This window comes from Astatotilapia calliptera, chromosome 4 (genome assembly GCF_964374335.1).
Source record: "Astatotilapia calliptera chromosome 4, fAstCal68.1, whole genome shotgun sequence".
Lineage (NCBI taxonomy): Eukaryota > Metazoa > Chordata > Actinopteri > Cichliformes > Cichlidae > Astatotilapia > Astatotilapia calliptera.
The window spans coordinates 10,725,597-10,744,964 of record NC_137425.1 but is presented as its reverse complement, the minus strand read 5'-3'; the positions used below and the strand labels follow the sequence as shown (position 1 = coordinate 10,744,964).

General features: G+C 38.6%; 2 protein-coding genes across 6 annotated transcripts; both read right to left on the bottom strand.

Annotated features, from left to right (window-relative positions):
• Positions 1-581: 581 nt before the first annotated feature.
• Positions 582-9,411, bottom strand: LOC145428251 (vascular cell adhesion protein 1-like). Of its 2 annotated transcripts, XM_080300242.1 has the most exons (7): positions 6,883-9,411; positions 6,072-6,404; positions 2,358-2,612; positions 1,994-2,248; positions 1,373-1,699; positions 933-1,196; positions 582-800 (listed from the first exon to the last, which is right to left on the bottom strand). In XM_080300242.1, the coding sequence occupies exons 2-7, from the start codon at positions 6,160-6,162 to the stop codon at positions 634-636; spliced, it is 1,359 nt and encodes a 452-aa protein (XP_080156368.1). In that variant the 5' UTR covers positions 6,163-6,404; positions 6,883-9,411; the 3' UTR covers positions 582-633. The 2 variants fall into 2 exon arrangements, with proteins under 2 accessions (XP_080156368.1, XP_080156369.1); XM_080300243.1 differs by lacking the exons at positions 6,072-6,404; positions 6,883-9,411 and adding an exon at positions 5,478-6,027.
• Positions 9,412-9,554: 143 nt separating this feature from the next.
• On the bottom strand, positions 9,555-18,470 carry LOC145428250 (neural cell adhesion molecule 1-like). 4 transcript variants are annotated; one of them, XM_080300237.1, is made up of 9 exons: positions 18,017-18,470; positions 13,306-13,457; positions 12,265-12,306; positions 11,888-12,145; positions 11,306-11,632; positions 10,969-11,208; positions 10,607-10,834; positions 10,215-10,478; positions 9,555-10,083 (listed from the first exon to the last, which is right to left on the bottom strand). In XM_080300237.1, the coding sequence occupies exons 2-9, from the start codon at positions 13,355-13,357 to the stop codon at positions 9,926-9,928; spliced, it is 1,569 nt and encodes a 522-aa protein (XP_080156363.1). In that variant the 5' UTR covers positions 13,358-13,457; positions 18,017-18,470; the 3' UTR covers positions 9,555-9,925. The 4 variants fall into 4 exon arrangements, with proteins under 4 accessions (XP_080156363.1, XP_080156364.1, XP_080156365.1 ...); XM_080300238.1 differs by having other exon boundaries at positions 11,888-12,142; XM_080300239.1 differs by lacking the exon at positions 12,265-12,306 and having other exon boundaries at positions 18,017-18,468.
• Between the last annotated feature and the right edge of the window lie 898 nt (positions 18,471-19,368).

Genomic DNA, 19,368 nt, shown 5'->3' with positions numbered 1-19,368 from the left:
CTTAAAGAGGAAGCGATCTGATCTCCACACAGGATGCCAGCCAGGAGGCTGTGCTGTAACCCGACAGCCTCCACTGGTTAAAATCATCCTATTGTTTAATCCGTGTTCTTCAATGAATTATGTTATAAAAAGTATTCTGTGGACTCTGGAAATCAGTGATTCCCTGGCAGAGAGTCCTGGACTAGCAGATAATCACCCTCTAATTCAGATCATTAATAATTCGCCTTTAAATTCTGGCATATGACATAGACTACTTTGTTTAAATGCAGTAATACCTGTTAGGGCTACACTTGATATTTCACAATTAAAATGAACTGTGGGTCAAAAAACATAAAAACAATAAAAAAAAATTAATTCAAACATAAGACATAATATTGCTAAATGTTAATTGTTTTTACAGCAGTTTCATGCACTGTTTAGCAGACATATACATAACATTATTAACTCTAAAGCATAACCTTCTTATTATTTTAGATATTTCTGCTATTTGTTTTCTGGTATATGAAGTTGTTTAATTCAAGGAATTAATTTATGGAAAAATTAAATGTACATTTATACAATATTATAGGACAAATCATAAATTACATATGCAATTAAAATTTTACTTCATTTTTCATAATGCAGGGAAATATCCTAAGCATTACTACTGACTGTCAGAGGGACATCTGTGGCATTTGATACTATGTCAAAAGAAGAATGCCAATTTTTTCTCTTTCTATAGTAAATAAAGACCAGGAGGACGATGAGGCCAATGGCAAATACAGCGAGCAACACTCCAATGACTAGCAAAGGGACCTTATCTGTAAGATAAGCAAAATAAAAACAACATTAAAATAAGATCAGTTCTCGATGTCATATATTGTTCATTTTAAACATCAGTTATCACTTTTCTTTATACATTTCCATAACTGTTCTCCAAAAAGTAATCATACCTTTTATCACCAGTGAGACAAATCGTGTATTTCTCCCAGCTTCATTCTCAGCAACACAAATGTAAATGCCTGCATTGGCAGACGTGATTCCTGTGATACTGATAGTCTTCTGTTGTCCCTCAGTGGTCACGTTTGAATTCACAGCAGCTGTGTAGATCCATCTGATGTTTGAGGGTGGGTTACTGTCAGCACTACAGCTTAAAGTAACATTCTCACCCTGGAGCACTTCCTTGCTTTCATTTCCATTCTTGAACTCAGGGGCATCTGTGGAAGAAATACATGAGAGATTTAATAAGATAAAAATAGTATGCTTCAAACTTTACTTTCATCTAAAATTATTTATATTCAATATTGACAAATCATTTAAAAAGATCGTGTGATTCTGTTGCAGAGCTCTGAGGTGGAAAAAAAAACATGAAATAGGTGGGTGGAAATCTTACAGAGGACAACAGCAGTGTAAGGTGGTGAGGATGTATTAGGGAGGAACTTTGGTCCTTTAGGTCCGAGATGCAACTCAGCCTCACATCTAAAAGTTAATCCATTGTAATCTCTCTGAGTGGAGATTTTCAGGGTAGAAGATGCGTTTACTGGGATCGCAGTAGATTCATTAAACGTCTCTGTGAGCACAGTTTCATTGCCTCTGTACCACTTCACTGTGAGAATCTGTACAGGAGCAACACTGATGACATCACATTTCAGATCATGCTCTCTGCCCTCCACCATCGGAACATGACCCATGTCAGACACTGACACAAAGTCTGGAGTTTCTGTAAATAAAACAATTTTTATTTTTTGGTATTACTGATTTACAATGTAAAAACCAAATTTAATGTCTAACATTATTACATCAGTACAGGAAACATGCATTTCTAAAAGTGTTAGTTTGCAGGTGCCAGAGTCACATTTTGATTTCCACATAAGGAACATTTGAATTGGATCAATTAGAAGCTGCTTGATATTACCATGTCTAAGCATGTCTTTAATTATTGCTTTCTTGCATATGCATTTTTCAGTTCATGCAGGTCATAATACAGTAACACAGTCTGTGCACATGTACTTACTGTAAACAGCGATGAGTGGACTCACAGTACACTGGGATCCATCAACCAAAGTAGCATAGCAGGAAGGACTTGGAGTCCACTCTTCTAGTTTTTCAACCCTCCAAGTGACAACAGGAGGGCGTTCAAATCCTGTACCTCCAAATGGAGCCTCCCAGCCCATTCCTTCAACATCTGTGGCTGATGTGCTGCAGTTGATTAAAATTGGATCTCCAAATTTCACAACAATTTCAGAAGGTGTCAGTGTTAGTGGGCAACCTGCCATTAACAAGCACACATGTTAACATTTAAAACTGATTTTGGATATAAAAAGACATAAGTCCCTAAAAAAAAGGACAGTAGTTGTAAGGTAAACAGGGATGTGTACCTCTTGGTTCAGCATGAACATAGAATGTCTTAGTTATGTTTCCTAGAATACTGGGAGCTGTGCAGGTGCAGGTTGTGTTGCGGTTTACTAGGGTGATATTGAGACTGTTTGTGTTCTCCAACATATTTTCCCCATCACAAGTCCAGCCATAGACCGGAAGAGGGTTTCCCACAGCTTCACAGGTCAACATAATATTAGTGCCCTCACTTGAAGACATCACATGAGTTCTGTTTTTTGTCTTTGGTTCAAGAGCATCTGAAAAAAAGAAGAAAACAGAAGATTGTTATTTACACAGTTTTGTATATATATATATATATATATATATATATATATATATATATAGATAGATAGATAGATAGATAGATAGGGGTGCAACGATACACAAAATTCACGGTACGGTTCGATACTTTGGTGTCACGGGTCAATATTTTTTCGATACAAAAAAATGTTCATGCCTTTTTAATTTGTCATTTATTAAAATTATAAATATATATTTTAACTCAAAAGTACAGTTTTTAAATTTAATGTTGCTGAAACAAAAGTAATTAAAAAAAAAAAACTGATTGAGGAATCACTCATCTTTGAAAAGGAGAGTTTATTACAGAGAAATGGCTCTTTCCAAAATAAAAGCTATACTATACGCTTCTTCTGGGCTATATTCTCAGCAGCATATTGTAGCGGGTCAGGGCTGTTCGGGGTTCTGTTTGTACAGTTATGTTTTGTTTATGTTGCCATAGTGACGGGTGACGCCCTCTCGCTGCGACGGTGTGTCCTTCCGGGGTCAGAGGGCGCCCTGTGTGTTGTTGTTGTTGTTGCTGTGCGGTTGCCGCGCTGAGCAGTTAGCTAGCGGCAGTGTTCTTCTGCAGATGTCAATAAACGGCTGTGCTCCCTGGCTAGCTCACGGGAAGCAAGACCAAACGACACCTCCGTCTCCTCCTTGTCTGAGCTCGCCACATTGGTGTCAGAAGTGGGATGATGGTGGCACCCCATGTTCTGACCCGAGTGACTTTTCCCCCCGCCGGTCGTGACCGGCCGGTGCGCCAAAAGAAGGCACCTGGACGTTTGCAGGACTTTGTGTGGGGCAATGGGGTCGTCGGGGACGACTGACCCCTTAGGTGGGGGCTATGTAGCGGGTGAGGGCTGTTCGGGGTTCTGTTTGTACAGTTATGTTTTGTTTATGTTGCCATAGTGACGGGTGATGCCCTCTCGCTGCGACGGTGTGTCCTTCCAGGGTCAGAGGGCGCCCTGTGTGTTGTTGTTGTTGTTGTTGCTGTGCGGTTGCTGCGCTGAGCAGTTAGCTAGCGGCAGTGTTCTTCTGCAGATGTCAATAAACGGCTGTGCTCCCTGGCTAGCTCACGGGAAGCAAGACTAAACAACACCTCCGTCTCCTCCTTGTCTGAGCTCGCCACATTGGTGTCAGAAGTGGGATGATGGTGGCACCCCATGTTCTGACCCGAGTGACTTTTCCCCCGCCGGTCGTGACCGGCCGGTGCGCCAAAAGAAGGCACCTGGACATTTGCAAAGTGAAAGCAAAAAACAAGCGCAAATTCAAACGCAATTTTAATATGTCACATATTGACAGTGGCTCACCGATGCCAATGACATAATTACCCAGCTACATTTCCGAAAGAATGCAAAAACATTGACATATATTTTTCCTTCCTACAATAGCCCGACGGGCAGGGCAGAGATAGATTTTGGTAGCCCGACTGGAAAAATCGCTAGCCCCGGGACGTCGGGCTAGCGATTTTGCAAGCCTTGTATCTGATTGAGGAATCACTCATCTTTGAAAAAGACAGTTTATTACAGAGAAATGTCTCTTTCCAAAATAAAAGCTATACTATACGCTTCTTCTGGGCTATATTCTCAGCAGCATATTGTAGCGGGTCAGGGCTGTTCGGGGTTCTGTTTGTACAGTTATGTTTTGTTTATGTTGCCATAGTGACGGGTGACACCCTCTCGTTGCAATGGTGTGTCCTTCCGGGGTCAGAGGGCGCCCTGTGTGTTGTTGTTGCTGTGCGGTTGCCGCGCTGAGCAGTTAGCTAGCGGCAGTGTTCTTCTTCAGATGTCAATAAACGGCTGTGCTCCCTGGCTAGCTCACGGGAAGCAAGACCAAACGACACCTCCGTCTTCTCCTTGTCTGAGCTCGCCACAATATTAAACATATCAGGTCCCCATAAGGAGAATCATGTGCTAACGGCTGTCTAAATGACTCGGGTAAAGTTTGTAGCATGCATGCTTGTTGGTTTTGTCTGCTTCCACTTGTCTTTGCACTAGGATGATGTCGGCGTAAATGTGCAGTCATATTCGTTGTGTTCCCACTAGTGCTGTCAGCGTTAATCTCGTTGAAATGACGTTAACGCCACAACACGGCAAATCGCCGTTAACGAGCTACCCCTGATCGCCTGTGCGTGGGGCTAGATGGCCAACACGTTAACGAGCTAACTGCGCTAACACACTAGTTCCCACCCATGTAATTGAGCATTGCGTGGCACATCCAACATACTGTTTTACTTTAGTCCATGACGCGCTTACCTTCAGGGTCATACGTCACATGCAAACCAAAATAATTCCAAACGCCAGATCTGAATGAGGGTGGGGGAGGTTCAATTTGCCATGTTGCAAGGAGAGCTTAACTTCTGTCTCGCTAGCTTGCCCTGCGCTCTTCCTTCTGACGAGGCTGTCTGTGTTGAACGCTCAGTGGATCTGCGCTCGACAGTGCAGCCTAGGCGGAGTAGTCGAACGCAAATTCACTGAGCGCTCAACACAGACAGCATCGTCAGAAGGAAAGTTGATAAAATAAATTACAAATTTTGTATTGTTCGATACATATGCGTACCGAACCGAAAGCACTATATCGAACGGTTCAATATCGATACGAGCATCGTTGCACCCCTAATATATATATATATACATATATATATATATAGATATAGATATATATAGATATAGATATATATAGATATATAGATATAGATATAGATCTATATCTATATCTATATATATAGATATAGATATATGGCACCCAACTACACTGGTTTTGACATTGTTTTACTGACTCAAAATTGGAAAATTAAGTGAATGTTGTATTTTCCTAGAAACATTAGGATATTTACTTACAGTGGTCTGAAACACTGTGTGTTTGAGAAATGGCATGAAGTTTTGGTCCATGCAGTCCAAAGTCCAGCTGAGCTTCACATCTGAACTCAACTACATTTTTCTCTCTGGTTATGTTGACTCTCAGGATACTGGACTTATTTGTTGTGTTTTGTTATTGAAGGGTTGTGTGATGATCCTCTCATTGTTTTCGCGCCAGTTGCAGGTAAGTAACGCTACTGTAGCTCCTACTGGTCATAAAGTTTCCAGCGAGCAAAGTTTCAACCGACAGACCCATGAATTGTTGACCACCACACTCACTTTATTGATTGAGATCAGAAGTTTGTTCCGCAATAACACATACCTGTAACTCTTCCATCAATAATAATTTGAATGTTTTTGTCTTTTGTTCAAATCTCAGTATTTACAAATCATTCTTTTTATTTTTGCTTTTTCCAGTTACCTTTACTTGTAACTCATGGAGGCCATTGAAATTAAATTTCCAACAATAAACTAAGCGTGAAGTTAAAAGGGAAAGTTAAAAGTTTTGTCTCTAACCATTATTAAATAAATTAATACACAGTATGTCAGATCCACAGAGATGTCTTCAGCACTCACCACACAGTGAAAAGATGAGCATGAGGAAGCCCAGCATTGTGGCAGACAGCATGCAGGATGATGGAGGTGGATGGAGGAGATGAGGTGTCATTCAGGAACATCCAGAAAAAGTTCAGTTTCAGGATTTGCATTAGATGTTGTGAGGCACAGGAGTCAAAATTATCATTGAAGGTCCTCAGCTGATAATCATTAAAATGGCAGTTACGAAGTTATGAATGCACAGTTTTGCATTCATAGACACAGTTGTATATATCCAACTACAATGAAACTAGTTGGATATATACAGGTCCAGTCTGACCTAGATCAGCCTCGGTGTACAAAGATTTGCAGCACCTGTAAAACAAGATCAAATTTGGAGCTTTCAGAAAAATGTAAGGCTTTCGTGTACAATTTGGGTCAGTTTAGAACATTTTGGGGAGTTTTATACTAGCAAATGTCAAAATGGGCCAAATTTCATTTGCTCTACCCATGATCTCTTGCAATGGTGTTGGACATTGCAAGATTAACAGTAACTCCAAAATGGGATGTTCAGGAATTATGGGAAGAGCGTCTTGAGTTTTCCTACTTTCTGACTCTCAGTATTAAAACTATTTATAAAATTAAGTTAATGTTCTGTTCAGCATGATAGGAAACCACTGGCCGAGCTAAAAACACTTTTTGTATTAAACAGAATGGAGGGATAAAGCACTTCTAAGTTTACTTGACATATTGTGAAAATTACACACTTTCTTTCACAGCTTGCACTGCTTTAAAAAATTGCATTTCTGATATACAGACAATTACTCACAAGCCAAGCAGCTGACAAACTCACCCAGTGATCTATGTCCAAATCAAATATTCAGCTTGTTGGTTAAACTGTCAGATTATTCCAAATACTTTTCCAAAGTTATCCCAAAAGGTCAAAATGTGAATACTTCTCTGCTCCACCTTTTCTTTTTGTGCATATATACTGAATCAGAATGCTCAAACTTTTAATTTGGGCTGTAATTCGTTAGTCTGGGTCTGGTTAATTAACATAAGGAAGGAAATATGGGATAAAAATAGGTTTCCTATCCACGCCACTCCCAGATCCTTATAAATCTTAAAGGAACATCACCCTAAACCACACAGAGACTAGCTAGGAGACTGTGCTTCATCCTGAATCCCTTAAATGGTTAAAGTGATACATTTATGCAAGAAGTGCATGTTCCACAGCCGACACACTCAGGGAATTCTGTGCTTCCCTAATTGACCATCTCACACTTCCCCACATGAATCCTGCCATGGAGTTTAAATTCCAACATTAAATAACTCTCTGACTGATGCTTGCAGACACTTACTGTGTGATTGAAACGATTAACCACTCAAAATTATTTTTTTACAGCTTCAAATAATCTACTTTATTTAACTTGTTTAGGTTGCAGTAATGCCATCCAACATACACATCCAACGTTTCAAGACTGAAAATCAGCTTTAAGGAAAAACAAGTAAACCATAAATGAAATGCAAGACAAATAGTTAGGTTACAAATGTCATTAAGCTGCAGTTCAGATGCAGCAAGTGTCCTAAGCATTTGCACTGATTGATGTCAAAGGGATCTCGTAACCAACTGGCCGTTTGTCAGGAGAAACAGTGTAATGGCCATGTTTTTTCTACCATTTGTAAAAAGGCACCTCAAGGAAGATGAAGCCAACGACCAACAGAGCAAGCAAAGCCCACATGACTGGAAAAAGTCTAGCAGTAGTCTTATATTTTAAAAAAAAGTAAAGAAGGTAAATAAAGAAATATATATCATCTTAACATAAAATATATAAAACATGCATTCGTTTACCAATGTTTTAGTATTAAAATAGGTATGGCTGATGTGCTGCAGCTGAAACTGGATCTCCAGATCTCACAACAATTTCAGAAGGTACTAATTTTAGAGAGCAACCTGTCATTCACAAGCAAATATATTCAGTCAAATCATCTAAATAACCCACAAGCACATTAGATGTAAGCTAAACAGGGAAGTGTACCTCTTGGTTCAACATAAACGTGGATTGTCTCGGTTATGTTTCTCAGACAATTGGCAGTCTTGCAATTTACTCACATGCTATTGAGACTATTCGTGTTCTTTAATCTATGCTAACAATTTTAATTAAATATCTCTCTTTCTGTATAGACGACCAGGATGTTTACTTGCAGTCTGCTGAAACTCTGTGTGTTTGAGAAAAAACGTGACATTTTGGTCTGTATGGGCCAAAGTCCAGCTGAGCTTCACATATCACATCCCATCTCAACTAAATTTTTCTCTTCTGAGGTTGACTCAATAGAGGACTCATTTACTGGTGTTTTTATTGTGTCATTGAAAGATTCTGTCTGCATTTTTTACATTGTTTTTGTACCAGCTAACAGTCAGGTATTTGTCGGAGCAACAAATAGTGTTAATGATGTCACACTGCAGCCAATTCTGTGTTTCTTCTCCCATCACATTCACATGCTGTACAGAATCATCAGCTTCTGGATTCTCTGGCAAACAACATTAGATGAAAAACTTAGTTACTTATTTTAATAATTATTAACTTTCTCTTTGCACTGTATATATTTAAAATGAAACTTACTAAATACAATAACTTGAAAGTCCTTGCTGACTTCGTGAAACTCATTTAACTTTATTTTGCACTTGGCCTTCTCATTCCAGTCTGACAGTGGCACTGAGTGGGAGATAAACATTCCTTCATCTTCGATCTGAAAGATTTCATTTCCAACTGTCTAGTACATCCACTCATGTTCATCCAATGTGATGGTGCAGTTTACAGTGAGAGGTTTTCCTTCATATTCTGCTATAATCTCAGGTGGATCCAGAATAAAAAGGTTGTCCTTTGTTATGCATGTGCTGTAAGCATCTGTAAACCGCCAAGATCGATATTTTTATTTGGATACAAAAAGTAAGCTTTGCTCCCCTTTTATGGTTTACACCAGTAATGCATGTTTCTGATGTTTGGATTGTAGCCCTTGTTCTCTGGTTTCAAGCAATAAACGTATAATGGACGTATCTGTTATTTGACACTCTATTGTGTCACTGTAAATAAATTAAAGAAATAACCCTACAATAATACATAAAGACAAAAAAAACAAAACATCTATCATATGACCCCCTATGACCTCCAGTGGAACACCAAGGCGTTCCCAGGCCACCCAAGAGATATAATCTCTCCAGCGTGTCCTGGGTCTGCCCCAGGGCCTCCCAGTGGGACATACCTGGAATACCTCACCCATGAGGCGCCCATGAGGCATCTTTCTCAGATCCCCGAACCACCTCAACTGTCTCACTCAGCTCTCTCTTCACCACAACAGACCGGTACAGCATCCGCATCACTGCAGCCAAAGCGCCAATCCGTCTGTCGATCTCCCGCTCCCTTCTCCCGTCACTCATGAACAAGACCCCGAGATACTTAAACTCTAATATTTAACGACTAAAAAGAAGCTGCCTTGTGAGGAAAGTGAAAAAGAAATAAAAAATAATACATGAAAACAGATTTTAATCCAAATAGAGGACACAACATGGGTTACTGTTAACAGTTTCCTGCTTCATAGCACTGGATAACACAGTATTTTTGCATCACAAGTGTAACCTTTTTATTGTTTTGCACATTTATACTGTTTTCAGGTCTATGAAGTTTAGAAATGGATCATAATCCATTTATGTGTAAATATGCTTTTCATTTTCTAGCTTTTAATGAATCAATGACTCATATATAAATATGTAACTTGAAATTCAATAATGTAATTAATCTGTAAAATACTAACAAATCTAAATTGTATTAATGAGTTTGACACGCAGAACAGAATGCAGCAAAGATCCTACGCATTGCCATTGGCTTGTGCAAAAGTCAAATGGCTATATTAGACATTTGGCACACCGGAACAAAATTGTATTGTCCACGTTTTTTCTGCCTGTTGTGAAAATAGACCACGAGGAGGGTAAGACCGATGATCAATAGAGTGAGAAAAGCCCAAATAGCTGGAAAGAGGACTTTACTGGTATTGCCTGTAAGACCAACAAAATAAAACAACATGTGACTTCTGTTTAATACATCATGCCATGCATTGTTGAAATTAAACATCAGTAATTTTTTCCTACATTTCCATAACTGTTCTGCACAGAGTCAGTAATCATACCTTTTATCATCAGTGTGACGAATCGTGTATTTCTCCCAACTTTATTCTCTGCAACACAAATGTAATAACCAGCATTGGTAGACGTGGCTCTAGTGATAGTGATTATCTTCTGGTGCCCCTCATTGGTCACATTTGAATTCACAGCAGGTGTGTAAACCCATCTGATGTTTGAAGGTGGGTTACTGTCAGCACTACAACTTAAAGTAACATCTTCACCCTGGAGCACCTGCTTGCTTTCATTTCCATTCTTGAACTCAGGAGAATCTGGAAAAAATACAAAATTTTGAAAGTAAGTAATGTCCTTCAAAATATATTATCATCTCAAAAATTATATATTTTCACTGTGGAGTAATCATAAAAAGACAATATAATTCTGAAAATTTTAAACTTACACAAAATTTCAAGATACAGTGTGTGTTCAGCTGTTCCATGTGTGTTGTGTGCATTAAGCAAGTATTTTCCACTATCATTCTTTTTCCAGCGCTGTGGGGAAACCATCTGTTTGCCATCTTTAAACCAGGTGAGGGTGGGTGTAGGTAATCCTACTGGTTCACAGATACTTTGATGTTTATCATTCACTGTGATTTCATAGTGCTCTTTGCAGGTGAAAGAAGGACTGTCTGTAAAAATGGTATCAGATTCATTTAAATAAATAAGTAAATAACTGAAAACAAAATATTATCTTGTCAATACTTTAGTGTGTTTTATCATTATTCGGCTAAAATATAAAATGACCCAGGTCTGATGCACTCACATTCCACTGTGATATGAACTGAGGTGTTGCTTCTGCCACGACTGTTTTGAACTACAGCCGTGTACTTTCCTGAGTCAGTCCTGGTCAGTGACCTCGATGGATTGATGAGTTTCTCCTCATAGAACCACTGAACAGTGGGAAAAGGGTTCCCATCAGGCTGACAGGATAACATGTCAATGCTGAAGGCAGCACTTTCATTAACAGTGACGTAGTCTGGACAAGATTCCATGAATGGTTTATCTAGGAAGGAATATCAACATAGATTAATTTATATTTCATAGATCACAGAGCTGTGTCTTAGATTAAAAAATATGAAGTAAATTGGTGGGAATCTTACAAAGAACAACAGCAGTGTAAGGTGGTGAGGTTACATTAGGGGGGAACTTTGGCCCTTTGGGTCCGAGGTGCAGCTCAGCCTCACATCTAAAAGTTAATCCATTGTAATCTCTCTGAGTGGAGATTCTCAGGGTAGAAGATGCGTTTACTGGAGTCATAGTGGAGTCATTAAACATCTGTGTGAGCACAGTTTCATTGCCTCTGTACCACGTCACTGTGAGATTTTGAACAGGAGCCACATTGATGACATCACACTTCAGATCATACTCTCTGCCCTCCACCATTGGACCACGACCCATGTCAGACACTGGCACAGAGTCTGGAGTTTCTGTAAACAAATCAAAGTGGGGAAAAAAACAATCAAATATAAGCATACAGAAAATATGCATTATTTCACACATGATGTTGCTGGTTGCAGATAGATTTTCATTTTGACTAAAACGTACTAACAATTGAATCAGAGTAATTAGAGGATAATAGATACCTGCTGAGCATTATAAGTGAAATCACTGTTGTATTATAATACAAATATCAGTTCATGTAGTTTATAACACAATAAAACAGTGTGTGCACATGTACTTACTATAAACAGTGATGAGTGGACTCACAGCACACTGGGATCCATCATTTAGAGTAACATAGCAAAAAGGATTTGGACTCCACTCTTCCACTTTGTCAACCCTCCAAGTGACAACAGGAGGACGCTCAAATCCTGTACCTCCAAATGGAGCCTCCCAGCCCATCCCTTCAACATCTGTGGCTGATGTGCTGCAGTTGATTAAAACTGGATCTCCAAATCTCACAACCATTTCAGAAGGTGTCAGTGTTAAAGGGCAACCTGCTATTCACAAAGAAATGTTTTCAGTCACAACAGTCAACAGTATGTGACTATGTCTAGCCTGTTTCAGTTTAAGCGTTGTTTTCATTAAGTTGCATGATCAAAAGAATGTTTTGTCTCACTCTCATTTCTTTTTGTTGCATGTTGAAGCTGTGGTTGGAGCCCTGTTAAGATTGAACCATGCAAAATATGATTTTTTGCCATTTTTCAAGTGGTCTTAAACTACATGAAACAGAACAAAAAACTAAATCAAAAAACAAGTTCAAACTACAGAACTCACTAAGTGCCCAAGACACTAGGGGAAGAAGATCAGGAAACAGAATAACACCCAGGAACTACTCTGATGAAGATCAAAGGGAGACTGAGACAATATAGACACAAGAGAGTTATTAGGGGAAGCGGAGACTAATAGGAAACACTCAGGAACTCAGGAATAGCGTGGCGAGTAAACTCATCACAACTCACAAGAGACAAGAGAGTATCACAATAAAACAGGAATTGAACAAACACAAAGACCTACTGATACAAACCTGATTCAGAAAAAGAGCAAACACAGAGACAAAATGCTGTTTAATCACAGAGACAAGACAAACAGCTTGTGGACAAGAGAGGAAACTTGCACTAATACAAAAGAGCTAAGAGCTAAGCTAATTCAGAAGCATTAAGGAAATGACATTAAATTAAATACCATAGAACTAGAACATAAATTATTAATTATTTACCCAAAAGTAAATCAAAAACCACCAAAACTCAAAACACATCACCCAAGATCCTAGCAACAAAGTTTTGTAAATGGTGCTAGATTCTGATGATTTACTGATGATGTTTCAACCATAAATAACACTTTTAACTTGAAAATGTTAAATGTTAAAAATTCAGATGTTATATCAGTGACAAGTTTCATCTTTTTTATTTTAATTTGAATCTCATTAAAAGGGAAGCATTTACAAAGCACCATTATTTTCAGTTTGTCGTTACCCTCGCTGCTGACATGTGGAGATTGTGGCCATTGAAACTAAATGCAAGCCATAAACTGAAAGTGAAGTTAAAAAAGAAAGTAAAATGTTTTGTTCTTAACTGCCAAATGAAATACTATCCAACCTATCCTTTCCCACCTGCATTACACAGCCAGTTTATGACACATAGAGCTCTTAAGCACTCACCACACACTGAAAAGATGAGCATGGGGAAGCCCAGCATCCAGACAAGCAGCATGTTTAGTCAGCATACAGGATGAAGCAGATGGATGGAGGAGGTGAAGACTGTTTCAGGATTGCCCAGCAGAAGTTCAGTTTCAGGATTTGCATTAGATATCCTGCAGTACAGGATTCAACGTTATCTTTACAGGTCCCCAAATAGCTCGTCTTAATTGATTATCCTACAATCACATTTTTACAACATTTGTCATTGTCTAAAAACTTAAATATCTGGCCAATTACAACTATGACAAGTACAGTAATCCATGTCATCAATAGTGGGCAAATATTTGTCCAACTTATCTTTTTAAATAATAGTAGATATAATACAATATGTTTTTTTAGTTGTTGTTTTTTAATTAGGTTGTTTACATCTATATGTAAGACACATGGAAGAGAAAATAATTGTAAAGCTCAAGATTCAGACAAAATCTAAACATTGAAAAATGTGTCCAGGATTAACTTTAAAAAGCTTCACTTTCCACAAAAGCAACATGTTAGTAATTTAAAAAAAAACACTCTTTGTTTCAACTACTAAATGTTAAAGAAAAAACTGGGAAAACACAGGGCGCTAACTGTGAACGCAAAGTTCTGCAAACACAAGAGAGTTTCTACGCATTCATTCCTTGCCAGAAGACCTCTGGTGTTAACACAGATTCTATAAAAGATTGATGCAGCCACCAAGCCTGTCATGAAGACTCGAGCTGATAACACTTTGCACACACTCCTGTGTTGCTTTTGTTGATATGGATGAATCACATGCTCCACATGAGAGACGTGCAGCTACTTTGACTGAGCTAATGCTTGAAGTTGATTGTGGTGGTGGATACTATGTACACTCTGTCAGGACAAGGGGTGAGAGAATTTGTTACTTTTTCACTTACAATACATGTAATAATTAATTAATGTAAATATAACTTTAAGCGTGCATTTTTTGCTTTCTGCCTGCTGCCAAGAAAAGTTTATCAGCACTTATGGTCCTACCAGTGGAAACTAACCACTGGTAACACAAATGACCTACTTTTGGAGGAGGAAAGAAAATGTACAGCACACACACCAGGTTAGTTCATTATGACATTTATAAAGAGAAACTTCACAATTATAATTTACAACTGAGGAATGCAAGGAGGTCCTACTTCTCTGACATCATCACTAAAAACAGCCATAATGCTCGGGTCTTATTTTCTACAGTTGACAGGCTAACAAACCCTCCTGTGTCAGTGGCAGCTGAACTTCATTCAACCATGGCCTGCAATGACTTTGCCAAATTCTTCACTGAAAAAATCCAAAAAATTAGACAAGCAATTGGTACATCAACAGCAGATCCAGGATATGTACTGTGTCCACCAAAAAACTGTTTAAACACCATGAAACAGTTTCAACCTATTAACAGCAAAGACCTGGAGGACATCTTAGGTCAACTGAACTCCTCCTCCTGCTGTTTAGATGTCCTGCCAACAAGTTTTTTCAAAAAGGTCTCAAAGACTTTAGAGTCAGACCTGTTACAGATCGTCAACTTTTCTTTATTATCAGGTGTGTTTCCAGAATCACTAAAAACTGCTGTAATCAAACCTATACTGAAAAAGGACAATCTTGACAAGACACAAATGAACAACTACAGGCCGATCTCAAATCTCCCGTTTTTAAGTAAGATCATTGAAAAAGCAGTTTCTCAACAGCTCAGTTACTTCTTAAAACAGAATAATTGCTACGATGCCTTCCAGTCAGGTTTTAGACAGAACCACAGCACTGAAACCGCTCTGACCAAAGTGTTTAATGACATATGTCTGAATACAGACAGTGGAAAAATGTCAGTCCTAGTTTTACTGGATCTCAGTGCAGCATTTGATACAGTTGACCACAACATATTACTCAAACGACTGGAGAACTGGACAGGTCTTTCAGGAACTGTACTAAACTGGTTCAAAACATACGTAGAAAACAGGAAATACTTTGTATCAATAGGTAACTTCACATCTGAGCAGACAAGTATCACATGTGGAGTTCCCCAAGGTTCCATCTTGGGACCCCTTCTGTTTAACATCTACATGCTCCCACTGGCACAGATTATAAACAACAACAAAATAAACTATCACAGCTATGCAGATGACACACAAATATATATCACAATGTCACCAGGAGACCGAGGCCCTGTACAGGCTCTTGGTAAATGCATTGAGGAAATCAATGACTGGTTGTGCCACAATTTTCTCCAGCTAAACAAAAACAAAACTGAGGTAATAGTCTTTGGCGCCAAAGAAAAACGATTACAGGTCACCAGAGAACTTCAATCTATACATCTAAAAACCACAAACCAGGTGAGAAATTTGGGTGTAGTGATGGATGCAGACCTAAACTTAGAAAAACACATTAAGACAATAACAAAGTCAGCTTACTATCACCTCAAGAATATTTCAAGGATAAAAGATCTGATGTCTCAACAGGACCTGGAAAAACTAGTCCATGCATTCATCTTTAGTAGGCTTGATTACTGTAACAGCATCTTTACAGGTCTACCTAAAAAATCAGTCAGACAACTACAGCTCATTCAGAACTCTGCTGCTCGAGTCCTCACTAAGACCAAAAAAGTGGACCACATCAGTCCAGCTCTGAGGTCCTTACACTGGCTGCCTGTCCGTCAGAGGATAGACTTTAAAGTTCTGATGCTGGCCTATAAAGCTCTGAATGGTTTAGGACCAAAATACATCAATGACCTCCTGACCCAGTATGAACCATCCAGATCCCTCAGGTCATCTGGATCCGGTCTTTTATCAGTTCCCAGAGTCAGAACCAGACACGGAGAAGCTGCATTCAGCTTTTATGCTCCTTATATCTGGAACAAACTCCCAGAAAGCCTCAGATCAGCTGAAACACTCAGTTTATTTAAATCCAGGTTGAAGACTCACCTGTTCTCAGCTGCATTTGAATAAAGCACCAAATCCACACTTTAAGCTTAAATTTCAAAACTTACATTTAACTACTGATTTTATCTACTGTTCTGATTTTATCTGTTTTGATTTTATATACTGTTGTTTGTTTGTTTGTTAATTAGTTAGTTAGTTTATTTGCTTGTTTTAATCAATTTTAAATCATGCTTTTTATTTGTTCTTGTTTCTAATGTCTCTGTAAAGCACTTTGAATCACCTTGTTGTTGAATTGTGCTATACAAATAAACTTGCCTTGCCTTGCCTTGCCTTAGTTATAGTTGACTGAAACTTCATCTGCTGCACCTCACATATTTCTATGAGATGGTGACTTTGAGCAACAGTGCTGCAAGGGCAAATTTAGAAACAATGTTTTAATTTAAGTATAGCTAATACCCACACATGCTCTTCTTGTGTGAGGAGTGACATGTTGAGATGCTGCAAAATTTTCACTTTCACTATGACACACAAAGATCCCCTAGTTTGAACATTGCTGGATTTTTATGTGAAACATAATAGGAAATTTTAGGATTCTGATTTCCTCTGTTTTAAGTTGATTTGGCTGAGTGGAAGGCTCTACATGTTTTATCTTATAGATATATTCATCTGTACAAGTTATCTTTGGAATGTTCTGACTGTAATCTGTGACCATGATGGGTAGATAATGTGTTTCTATGCTTCTACGCTTGTTGTCATTCTTTGTCAAAAGCCATGCAGACTGCTGTTGTACTCTGTACTGTTGTTTGACCCCTTTGCAAAGACAAATTAAAACCTCACAAAGACAAGCTGTTTGTGTAGATCAGTTTCTTTCAGATTTCCATAACACCACTGAACTTGACACCCTTGGACCTTTGGCTGTGCATAGCTCTGTCCATAAAAATTACAAATAGAATGGTTGATAAATGGCCGCCCTGGCAGAGTTAATTCATGTGTTTGGAATTATAGTTATAAAATTTAAACAAGATCTATATTATTAAAAGAATGAACAGACTGTTTTTGGGTTTTTTTGCTTTGTTTTTTGGTGCTGTTAGGCTCCGTCTTATTACAAATTTGTTATACAGGGCATTAACTGTGAACAGTTTTTGTCTTGAATAACTTTTGCAAAGTAGACAAAAAATTCGTTTGACTTTTTACTCAAGTTAGAACCTTACTGAACGACCTTTATGGTGCCAGAGATTGTCATGATCGTGTAATTTTAATAGTTTTTAAAATTTAGCAGTTGTGGTTCTGATTTCTATTCTTTTATCAGGTTTTCTGGTTCCTACTGTTGTTTACTGTGTAACTTTCATTCTTTTTCATTGGTATTCTGTTCCTCTTCTGTTCTATATTCTGTTAGTACTAGTTCTCTCAGTCTTCCCTCTGTGTGGTAAATGTCCTTTGAATTTAGCTTGATATTCAGTAATGTACAAAATACTAAGAAACTAAAACTTTAAACTAAATGTTAAAGAGTACAGAGTATAATGCCTGCATTCAAAATATATTAAAGTAAAAGCAGAAAGTAGCAATACAATACGTAAATGTTAGGCGATGTACTCATCTGCATTCGGAATGGTCCTGTCTCAGCTGTCCTCCAATGGTGTCAGGCATTAAACAGTACTAACAAAACTATATTACTACTTTAAGGCACTTCTAAGTTGGTTTCACTTTTCATATCGTGACTATTAGCTTCTCACTTCTTTCCTCACCTTGCAGAAAATGTATGTTAATGACACTGACAATATCATACATACAAACGAGGCAGATGATAGACTCACCCAAAGCCCTGTGTCCAAATCAACGGTCACTTATTTGGCCGAACTTTCAGATTATTTCTCTCACACAAAAAAAGAAAGAAAAAAACCTCTCCAAAGTTATCCCAACAGCTTGGAGGACGCCCCAAGGGAGTACAATCTCAGCATGATGTAAACCTGCTCCGGCGTTTCTTTCTTCAGTTCAAACTCGAAATCAACACCATGAACATTTAACTCGGGCAGTTCTTGTTCTTCCAAAAAAAATTTTACATTGCGACAAAAACAGGAACAAACTAGTTTTCGCATCCCCGTCAAGCGAAAATACTACTAGTCTGTGTCGCATCTTGATAAGCCTGCACTGGTCAAAGTTGTACTTCTGCATTGATAGTGTACTTCTTTAATCTGGTGTATAAAAAGCATTCCCCGAGATACAAGCTCCGGAAATTCTGATTCTGTGCTTTGCTTGGGTTTTATATTGCATGGGCTGTGATTTTAATCTGTGGCTGTATTCTTTCTTGATGCATGTTTTTGTTGTAAAAGTCGAGGTTTACTTACAGCTGAGCGAGTTCATGTCCTTGAAGGACACTGTCGTCAGCCAATCAGGACAGGGAGCCACCAGGAAGGGACCAATGAAGTGGTCTGGTGGGAGGGACAGAGACACGGTGCAGAGAGACCTTGCTGTGGGGCAGGAGGAGAGGTGGGGAGGTTCTCGTCCAGCCTTGTGAGGTGAACAACTGGAACTGCTAGAGACGGAGAAATACAGAAGTGCAAAACGAGCGGAACTACGAGAGAATCGGTTGCGGATAGAGTTAAGATCTGTGCTCAACTATTAATGTTCTTATAAGGAAATGAAATCCAAATTTGGTAATTCGGAGCAAATGACTGCCGGTTGTTCATCCTTTGCACAGGGGATCAGCGCCCAGCACGCTATAGATTGAAAAACACAGGTTAGTGCATTCCAACTCGGGAGGGATCTGATCCTCCAAATTTCTTGTGGACCTGATCAGTGAATTTTGATTGCACTTTAAGCTTTGTGTTAGGGAGCCTCTGAGTATAAAGACTTTTTGTTCAGTCAATTGCCTGAGACCCATAGCTTTGGGTTTTGCTTTTTCTTGTGATTTTTAATGCTTAATAAAGTTTTTCAAATGTTGTATTGTTGCAAATAAATTATTTTTAGATTTACTAATGAGAGTCTTTGTTATTCAAGGTACTCTTTCGTGATAATCAAAACCCAAGGCTCGGACTGAAGCAAACATTATGCTCCTTTAGCATAATGGATATTAACTAAAACATAGTTCTTTATCCTTCACTGTCTGAAAAACCTCTGAACTACTGGCATGTATTGGTCATTGTAAAATAGTGTGTTTGGTCACAAT